This window comes from Ascaphus truei, chromosome 12 (genome assembly GCF_040206685.1).
Source record: "Ascaphus truei isolate aAscTru1 chromosome 12, aAscTru1.hap1, whole genome shotgun sequence".
NCBI classification, from domain to species: Eukaryota; Metazoa; Chordata; class Amphibia; order Anura; family Ascaphidae; genus Ascaphus; species Ascaphus truei.
In genome coordinates, this window is record NC_134494.1 from 29,986,439 (window position 1) to 29,997,718 (window position 11,280).

General features: G+C 42.5%; 1 protein-coding gene across 1 annotated transcript in view; it reads left to right on the top strand.

The window, feature by feature from the left end:
• SLC6A5 (solute carrier family 6 member 5) overlaps window positions 1-10,748 on the top strand; it is a 48,005-nt gene extending 37,257 nt beyond the window's left edge. The window contains exons 13-15 of the mRNA XM_075566640.1: window positions 1,491-1,591; window positions 8,368-8,535; window positions 10,079-10,748. Coding sequence (XP_075422755.1) covers window positions 1,491-1,591; window positions 8,368-8,535; window positions 10,079-10,234 — 425 coding nt within the window. The 3' untranslated portion in view covers window positions 10,235-10,748. The remainder of the gene's footprint in view (window positions 1-1,490; window positions 1,592-8,367; window positions 8,536-10,078) is intronic.
• The last annotated feature ends 532 nt before the right edge of the window (window positions 10,749-11,280 follow it).

Below are 11,280 nucleotides of genomic sequence, written 5' to 3' on the forward strand. Positions count from 1 at the left end.
ATAAAACGGAGGAAGTTAAAAAAATCCAATTTAGTATACTTAAGTCCAGCTGCCAGAGTCCAGGAGAGAGTTCCATGTCCCTCCAAAATGTGAGCAAAGAAGAAAAGAGGTCCCCCGGAGCGGTGACTCAAGCACAGTTGTTGAACATAAATTGAATAAATGCAAAAGAAGATAACAATGTATCAAAAAAGGTTATTAACTTGATTAAATCCATACACTCTACAAATTAAATGTAGTTTGTGTTCCACGAATTAATTCCTATTTGGAGTGTCAGAGGTTAATCAGGTTAGGCTAGATCCAGAGTATGTAATGTAAACAAGAGAGAACAAGATCACGATCAATACATTTATGACAAGAGACTGGGTTAGACCAGTATTGCACTTGCAGCCAGCACTTGGTAAAAGCAGCGGTTCTGGAAGGCTTCCCAGCATGGGGTAACGGACTCTCTGCTTTTAGTAGTGGTCCTGCTCACACTCCAGGCTCCACGGAATCCAGACTCCCTTTAACCCTTATCACTACAAATAGGAACCAATTCGTAGAACACAAACTACATTCAATTTGTAAGTGTATGGATTTAATCAAAAGTGTTCTAATAGGTTAATAACCTTTATTGATTCATCGTTATCTTCTTTTGCATTTGTTCAATTTATGTTCAACAACTGTGCTTGAGTCACCGCGCCGGAGGACATCTTTTCTTCTTTTCTCTGATAGCGCGTCTGAGATCAGATGCGTTGTAAGGAACCCCAACCCTCTCTAATAGCGCGTCTGAGATCAGATGCATTGTAAGGAACCCCAACCCTCTCTAATAGCGCGCCTGAGATCAGATGCGTTGTAAGGAACCCCAACCCTCTCTAATAGCGCGTCTGAGATCAGATGCATTGTAAGGAACCCCAACCCTCTCTAATAGCGAGTCTGAGATCAGATGTATTGTAAGGAACCCCAACACTCTCTAATAGCATGTCTGAGATCAGATGCATTGTAAGGAACCCCAACCCTCTCTAATAGCGCGTCTGATATAGGATCCATTGTAAGGAACCCCCAACCCTCTCTAATTGCAACTCTGTGATCAGATGCATTGTAAGGAACCCCAACCTTCTCTAATAGCGCGTCTGAGATCAGATGCATTGTAAGGAACCACAACCCTCTCTAATAGCGCGTCTGATATAGGATCCATTGTAAGGAACCCCAACCCTCTCCAATAGCGCGTCTGAGATCAGATGTAATGTAAATTCTTCTGTATTTTGATACAATTTTCAAATGACCAGAAAATTGCAGGGAGCCCTTTAGGGGATGCCCAGGGAACCCAAGGGTTAAGCGTGGTTGAAAAACACTGGATTCGATGGTACAAATGCACACCATTCATCACCAAAGCAGCCCAAGACCTACTTCTCCAGAATATGTTCTGTTCCCATCCACCTTTGCTGCTTCCTATATGAACGCCCGCGCTGGGTTGGTTTTTATGCTTAGCACTACTCTGTTTGTCACTGCAGGCCTGGAGAGATTTTGTGAAGATATAGAAATGATGATTGGATTTCAGCCAAGCCGGTTCTGGAAGGTCTGCTGGGCTTTTGTGACACCGACTATTCTAACGGTAAGAGAGCATCTTTTTTTTTTTTTATTATTGCCATTTTATTCCTCACGCAGAATTAAAATGTCCTTTGTCAGAACTTTCTACTGCGGAACTGTTTGTTATGATTAACTACAAGAACAACCTTAGTTAAACTACCTTTGAACATGCATAATATTCAGTGTTCGAATAACTGCATCATTCGGAGGTTCTAATGACGTGAATCTTTGCTTGGCTTTAACTGTCCTTAATAACGTTGTGTATACTAAACTTCACGATGAAAGCGCCAATATCCCTACTTTAGTCTGTCAGTATATTCCTAACCTCTCCGTAGCCACGGCCGCTCCAGGTTTTGGGAATAACCAATGCACTTGCATTCAGGTGAAAGCCCTTTTTTCTGCACACTAATAGAATGTTAGTTGGCTGTTTCAGAAACCTGGTGTGGCCGCAGGATCACGAGGAGAGGTTTGGAAAACACGGGTCCCAGTAACTAATACCTTGGATACATTATAATGATGTATAATGTCCTCACGTAATCACTCATTGTACATTTGTGTCTTGAAAGGAGCAATTCATACTTTTTTTTTTTCTTACTGTTTTTTTTTTTAACATAGGTTGGAAGTAGGGTGTCTCCAGAGCTGATTCTCATTAATTTCAGTCCCGGGGACTCCTTGCGTTGCAAGATACAGATCTCCGAAAGGAGTGCCGGTATCTCGCGGGAGTTTTGAAACTCTGCCATTACGTGATCCCTGCTAGTATCCCTGTATGTATCTCTAATGGTGTTCAGCTCTGGAGACCCCCTGCTTCAATCCTGTGGTAAAAAAAATAAAGTAATACAAAAAATAAAAGCACAAATTTCTCTTTTAAAAACACAAATGTACAATGATCGATTACGTCAAAAATCGCTAGCTTGGATTGCATCTTTAATGCAGATTTAATGTTTTTCATTCGTTTTTTAGAAATAAAAATAACAAATACAAACAGAAAAGTACAGAATCATATAAATTCATATATAGCTGCATATGTTGCTGCCTGCAGTTCTTTCTTGCAGACAGCAGGTGTCACTGTTAGGCCGGATTTTGCACAGCCTGTAAAAATACATTTGAAACGTTACACCTCAATCATTGCAGGATGACAATGGAGTGCTACAGTACTGTATATGTACTGTACACATACATAAAGCGGCAATCCCCTCCAAAATCCAAGATGGGTTTTTTTGTACCCTAGATAAACCAGGGGTCCCCTGATTGCTGAGATATTTTGCCAGTACTTGGAAGGAAAAACAAAGATGGCTGCGGGTTTACCGACCAGCAGCTGCAATTTTATTTCACAATTATATCTCGGCTTTCTATTGGCTGACCAGAGTGAGGCTGAACCAAGTGGCTATATATATATATATATTTATATATATATATATATATATATGTAGCACCTGTTCCCCCACCCTAAGGCGTCGGCCAGGGTGGCGCTGAGCGAATAGGCGCGCTCACGCTGGCCGCGATGGAACACAGTGCTGCAATTTGTGTGGCCAGCGTGAGCAAGCGCCTGCGCATGCTTGGCGCTTAGCTGCTTGCAGAGGCAAGCAAATTTGATTTTTACGCTCGCAAGCGCGTCACGTGAGCGGTTCGCCCAATGAGAGAGAACCAGCTCTGTGACATCATGGCTGTGCCCCCAGACGAGCGCGCACCTAGCCAGCCATGAATCATCCGGCCGAGAGGGTGCAGCGCACGAGCGCCAGTGCGCCCGCTCCTTGCCTGGCCGCAGCCTTAGTGAGATCATCCAGCTACCTGGGGTTGCTGGTGCGGGGCGTACCTGTTTGGCTCCAGGGGTCCTAACAGCACAGTCACAAACAAACACAGTTCTTAAGCACAGTCCTTGTGGTCAAAATCCTTATCCTGTTGCAAAAACCTGTCCAGAGGCTGATCTCAGCAGCGCCTCCATTTGTTCCCTCCACCTGTTCTCCCACCATAAGTGAGATCATCAGGCTACCTGGTGTTGCTGGTGTGTAGCATACCTGTTTGGCTGGAACAGGAGGCTCTGAGTGCTCCGCGATTGTGTGGGGCAGGTTTCCAGGTTGATTCATCTCTGGTTAACAACGCCTCCAGCCAGTGAGGATCCTAAGATGAACAGGATGGTCCATGCTGACACTTCTTACTGACCCAGACAGTGATCCACACATAGGGGTGGTTCCATGATCTTTGTTGCTATCATAGCAGAAGTCATAGCTTTCTTTAATCCCTGACAGGAAACCTCCCAGGCTTTAGATCCATGTAGGCCTCTCCTGAGCCCCTCCTGTATCCCCTGCTGGGACATAGAGTAGCTGTTACCCACTCCACAGGGGGAGGGAAGAGAGCTCTGACTTCTGGGAGAGTGCCAGTATATACCCAGGGGTTGGGCTTGTAACCCTGCCCCATAACAGGGCAGGTCTGATACTGATTGGCATCACATTAACTGCATGTGACCCACATTCAGTATCCTCCCCAGGATGACACTCTCAGGTTGTTGTTAGGCCCGCCCCTGGATACAACCAGTGTATCCAGGCTGCAACAACAAGCCAGGCCTTCATGAGAGAATCTAACCCTTCACAGTGCCTGTGCCTATCAGGACTTACACTGTGAGGGCCCAAAAGAAGAATAGCAGCCAGAGGCTATGCTATATATATATATATATCCAATAAAGAATATCACTTGTGAGCACATTCACATGTCTTAGACAGATAACTGCAACCCTGCCTTTCCCTATTATCACCTAGCATACAGTGCTTCCACTGCACACTGCAGAAAGGGATTCTGGGAAATGACATGCAAATGGTCACACAATGTGTCACCTTTTGCTTGAAATCCATTTTTACATGGAACCCTTATAAGCAAATGCTCGCTGTTCACACAGCTTTTATGCACAGCATGGGCCCATTGTGTGCCGATTTGCATGTCATTTCCCAGAATCCCTTGCTGCAGTGGTAGCACTGTATGCTATGTGATAATGGTGAAAGGCAGGATTGCAGACTTGTCTAAGGCTAAGGCCCCGCTCCCAGAGTCAGCGCGCCCGCACTGCATACAGGCGGGGCGCTGACATACACAGACCGCGGGAGGTGGGAGTGGGAGGCTTGAGCGGGAGGGGGGCGTGGCTTGAGCGGGGGTGTGGCTTGAGCGGAGGGACCCGCTACTCTCTCCCCCTCCCCTCCACGGCTCGGGCTGCTGATTGAAGGTAAGTAAAGCAACACACACACACACATACACACAGACAGGCACATACACACAGACACACAGACAGGCACACACCAAGGCACTCATACACACACACACACACACACACAGACAGACAGAGGCAGGCACAGACACACTCAGGCACACACACACACAGACAGGCACGCACGCACTCAGACACACACACAGACAGGCACTCACGCTGCTTTCACTCCACACTCCTCCCCGCTCCCCGAAGCCTCTCCTCCCGAAGCCTCCCCTCCCCATTGGCTCACAGCCACACCACGTGACGCGTCAATGCTAGGGATCACCATTCTCTTGTATCCCATAGCGGCTGACGCGCCACAGCGTGTAGTGCGCTGTGCCGCCAGGGGGGACCGGGACCGGCTCGGGAGGATTCCCCTGCTGGTGGGGAACTCGCGTGTGGCCACCGAGCGCAGCGGGACCGAGGCCGTAGACATGTGAATGTGCTCATTCTTTGGACGAAGGCAGGTTTGGTGTCTGATATATGTCAGTGCTCATAAGTGATCGGTATCAAATCTATTAAACATCTGCAGTTGCTACACAACTGCTAAAATGATAGATACAGTATGGTGTTCTAGGGCTGATTGCTTTACTTTTATTGCAAACCCTCTATACATCGCGAATGGGAGCGGCGCACATGACCAAACACTACAACACACAGCATCAAAGCAAAACACAATAACATTTGTTTCTGATATGTGTGCAAACTGTTTTTTTTTTATAGAAACAAAGCATTCCATTATAATACATCATATGCTGAGAGTAGAGGTATTTAAGTTGATAAGGGAATTCTTTCTTATCAAATATGGACATGAAATGCACAGGTTTATGCAACAGCAGATGCAGATTGCAAGCAGCAGTGTATTTATTTGGCTGTGTCTGCACTTAAGAGAATGTATTATTGATTTTCTTGGAGGGCTTGGTCTTGATAAATGTGATGTAGGCGTTTCAGCTAAAAAGGAACAGGATATTAACCCCTGGACAAACAGAATGAGCAAATCCAAAGTTGCCAGTGCAACAAATAATATTTCCTCCTTTGATCCAGCTTTAAAGCACGACGCCCGTTTTCCTCACTGATCTGTTGATGTAGAGAGAAGCCATTCTTGTGCACAGCAGACTCTGACACACACTCTTAAGGATGTCCTCTTGAGGGCACGCTTGCTACGCCGTGCGCGCGCGCAGCAGTTGTAGTTAGCTGTGGTTAGTCAGCCTTCCTATAATAGGCCGCACGCTCGCACGGAAGTGAGTGTGGAGCCGGCCGACAGAGGGGGAAGATGGGGGAAAGAATGTTTTCGCTCTGCTACCACCGCTGTAATATATGTGTATGTGTGTATGTATGTGTGTGTGTGTATGTATGTACTGTTTGTGTGTGTTATGTATGTGTGTGTGTGTGTATGTATGTACTGTTTGTGTGTGTGTGTGTATGTATGTACTGTTTGTGTGTGTGTATGTATGTGTATGTGTGTATATATATTTATCAACATTGCACAATAACAATAATTTTTATTCATACATATCTTTTTTTTATTTAAAAAATATTATTTAATAATTTATTGACTCACACAATCTATACACACACAAATACACATATATATACACACACACATACATATATATATATATATATACAGTGTTCGACAAACCTATACATTTGCTCGCCCCGGGCGAGTGGATTTAACCCCCGGGCGAGTAAATATTGGCCCAAGCAGCACACGTTTGGTACTAGGTGGCGAGTAGATTTTTTGGTGATTTGTCAACCACTGTGTATATATATACACACACACACACACACACACACACACACACACACACACATACACACACACACACACACACACACACATATATACACACACAAACATATATACACACACAAACATATATACACAAACATATACACACACATATTTACACACATACACACAAACACACACACAGTACCTTCCAAGACTGTCGCTCACAGCATACACACAAAAAGTGTGTAAGTATTTGTCACGTGCACGCGTGTTCGCACAGGCCCGCGCGCCCGCTCCTACTATAGGACAAGCCTTACAATACAATGAGCCCAGATCCCAAAGCTTATTTATCAGCCATTGATTGTCTCAGTGGCAAGCAAAAGCCCAAAACCTAATCTCATTTCTTTTTCTGAGAACAATTGCTATCAATATTATCTGAACTACATTACAAAGTACGGAACATTTTGGTAATTAGATAAATGATGGTAGATGGACAACACTGTCTGCCGTCCAAGACACAATGGTCCACATGCAGTCATAGTTTTCACTGGTACTGTACATAGCTAATTACATGACCATGGCATATTGTGGGCATTCTAGGACAACTTGATTTTTTTTACCACATCTGAACAGGGATAATCTTCCCGCCTATGAGTATACAGCCAATACAACAGAAGACCCCTAGTTTCCAAAGGGACAATTTTTTTTTAAATATTTGCTTTCCTTGGGTTGGGGAAAAAAATTGCTAGTGGGAATGGCAGATGAGCTGATCATTTAGTCATTTCCCTGCCAGCTGCATGAGAAATGTACTGTGAAGCCATACATTCTGGGCCTCTCTAACAGGGAACAGGGAAGGGGCTTGTCACCAAAATGCAAACATGGAACAGTATTTTTGTTTTATCCTACACAAGGTACGCACAAATAATATCCATCAATATATCCACAACCCTGGAATAATGTCGGGGGCTGTCACACAATGGAGATAACACCCCAGATCAGACGAGACAAAAAAAAAAACTGAAGGATTGCTGCTTTAAAGTCACCCATCTACATTTTGTTACCATTTAAAATAAAAAATACAGAACAGACTCTTTATACCATGAAGTATTAATACAAATACTACAATTATTCAATGCTACATACTGATACTAATTAATTCAAAAGTATTAATACAAATACTGATAAATACTAATATTATTCAATGTTACATTCTGATACTAATTAATACAAAAGTATTAATACAAATACTGATAAATACTAATATTATTCAATGCTACATACTGATACTAATTAATACAAAAGTATTAATACAAATACTGATAAATACTAATATTATTCAATGCTACATACTGATACTAATGAATACAAAAGTATGGCAGTTTCCAGGTACACAGTACCTGGAGTGCATGGTCTTTTTGGCATGTTCCATGATGCTGTGGGATTATTACCTGGCTAACCATCAATGCAGAATCTTTTTTTGAGGAATTGTCCAGCTTTAAAAGACCCAATCACCTCAACTTTAGAGTGTGCTTTATCACAGCTGCCAACATAGCCAAGCAAAGCACCTGGGATTTCAGCATTGGTTGTTAAATATCGAGGTCACGGTTATAAAATGTTATAAAATGTGTGTACTCTCACTGAATGCACACCTAAGTAGAAGTATTATTGTTTACACAATGGCCTACATAGTAGCTTAACATAATTACCCTGGACCGTCACACCATTGTATAATAAAGTTTATTATAAGACCGTGTGACTGCCTTAATGTAACTGTTGCTGCTAAGTAAACTGATTTTGTTTTTTTCTTTCTTGCGAACCTGTGCTCTTTCTGCAGTTTATCCTTTGCTTCAGCTTTTACCAATGGGAGCCAATGACCTATGGCACGTACCACTACCCAACCTGGTCCATGGTCATGGGATGGTTGATGCTGGGCTGTTCTGTGATCTGGATTCCTATTATGTTTGTGATAAAAATGTATTTGGCACCCGGCAGTTTCATTGAGGTAAACCCCCACCATCCCAATTATTAGCTCTTTTCCTTACTAAAGCACCAGGCTTCGTATTGCACATTTACATTGTTGGGGTCAATGGCTGCAAACGTCTCGTTTCTGGCCATTGCAGGTGATTATAGTGTAGGTTTCAGTGTGCAGTGGAACAGCTGGAACATAAAAAGGTTACAATGCACTCTGTCACAGAGGACATCTCGCCAAGGAATCTTTCACTTTTAGTGCAACATTTGCCAGACCCAATGAGTCTGTACTGCAGTGTTTATTTATTATGGTTCATTTGGGATGTCAAGGTTGCAAACTGGTAATTTAACAGAGATTAAAAATAACTGCAATAGGAGCTCAATTTATTTTAATGGCTAATAAACCAATTATTGTTCTTTTTTATGTTACCAGGAGTTTGTTTTCTCACCGTTTTATGCAAAAAATTTCCCCCGAATCAAATTACATTGTCAATAAAAGAATCCGCAACGAGATTGAAACCATTTCCCTTATTATTAGCCGTGGCACATTCACCTACCTTTCTTGGGCAAGGTGAAGGGATTATTATTACCAGATAATTACAATCTGTTTTCCATCATGATAATGATTTTTTTTTCTTGTAGGTCTGCTTGTATTCTTTTGGGAATTATCATAAACAAAAAATTCAATTACTTAGATGCAGTATACCCACTGCTTAGACCACGGGGTTAAGTATAATTGAGAAGGAAAAAAAAAAGAAGTCCTTTGTTGATTGAATGGGAAACAGTGGTTGAAACTACAGGGGGAAATACGTTTAACCTATTATTTGCCAGGACAACAAAGTTTATTATGTTAGTGCTATTGTTGTTTTAGACTTTCCATAAATAAAGACATTATCCAAATTGATGTACAGTAGTAGAATTCTGCACCTATAGCCCCACACAGGTTGCCTTTGGGAGATTATATTTAAATGAAGTAATATATACTAATGCTATCTTATATTTATATGGAGCATTTCAATTCGCAAGGATTTTACAGTTGTACATGTCTCCTGCCGGTCCTACGAGCCTGTTGGAGTCTCTTAGATGAGTGTTTTAATTCTCTCCACTGGGGCCTTATCTCAATGCAATAATAGAAATGAGACCTGATTAAATGCTTACTTTCTGACTTCTTACAAGAGCTACGGGGGGGGGGGGGGGAAGTGAACTTCGTGGTTTCCTAAAATCTATTTTGTGGAGGTTGCATGTTTAAACTGCAGATTGTAAGGCTTTGGCTCTGCTTCATTATTAACCGTGGAAAGAAATATTGTTATAATGTAAGTTGCCTTTGGAGGCCAGTTCTGTTGCATGGACAATACATGCACTTTTTAAAACGTCAAGAATGTTATTCACTAAGCTGCAAAACTAGAGCAGAACAAATGGCAAATTATTGCACCAGATGTAATAAAGGAAAAACTCTACGAGACTTTAATAATTAGACCTCCATTTGTTTTCAGGTGAGGCCTAAATGTACTGCTTGTGTATTGGCAATAACAGGTCTCCTGTGTAACTGTTCTTCTTGCTTTCCCATGTCCTTTCAGAGGCTCAAGTTGGTGTGCACCCCTCAGCCGGACTGGGGCCCGTTTCTGGCTAAGCACCGCGGAGAGCGCTACAAGAACATGATTGACCCACTGGGGACATCTTCCTTGGGTCTCAAACTACCACCTAAGGATTTCGAGTTAGGGACTCAATGCTAGTAAATCTGGTGTCTGTACCTAAGTTGTACAGCTTTTCTTCATTCATACTTCCATCCCCCTTCTTCTTATTTGAAACAGTGCAGGTGGTTGTTTAGAAAAACAGTAGGTTTTCCTGTTGCATGCTGTAGCAAACACCTAGACGGACCACCTCATGCGCTGGTTTTCCTCTTTGTAGTGTCCACGATCGTTAACTTTATCGCAAATGAATAGCAATGCATCTGGGTGCGGTTGTCCAATTGCCTCAGACATTACTCGGCAGGCTCTTCTAGTGAAGAGTTTGTAGCAGTAATTTCGGTGCTCGAGGGGAAATTGTGTCTGCCCCTGACAACAAATATGTTACACTGTATAATTGTTCTGAGTATCTCTACCCATTTCTTACCCCAAATGTATCCATTAGAGAAAATGTAGCCCCAACATATAAGATTTTACTGTCTGTCAGGTTATTTTGTCCAGGGTGCAACCCCCGGTAATAACCAACATGTGATTTCATATTTAAGTAGGGAATTTTCTGTGTTGTTTGGAGGGTCCCATAGGGGTGTAAGGGAAGGGTGTGCAGGTTCGGCAGCTGTAATTACTGGCGAGAGGTAGTAACCTTTCCATGAGTTTGTTACCTACAAACTAGAAGTTGTTGATGCTGTAATACGCTGCACAGCACCGTGTTAACATGCAGTATATTATTTATCACTGTGGAATGAGACAAACATCAGAACACGAGCTGCATACTGTATCTCAGTTAACATATATCAAGTAAATGATCATGTGGAGAAGCCATCACATTAGTGTTATAGTTTTTTCCAATGGGATAATTATTATATCTAAAACAAATGAAATCTCAAATTAATTGGACACCCACAACAACACCTATGGCTCCAAACAATGCATTGCAAGCCCCACAGGATTGTTTTTGATTATTTTTGCATTTATTATAACAACACAGAATGATACTCTCCTTTTGTCTTCCATGAAACGGCTCAATTATATGAAGGCCTTACGACACATCTAAGTGAGTTCGGTGCATAACAGAGTTATAACTTTTTACTTGCATT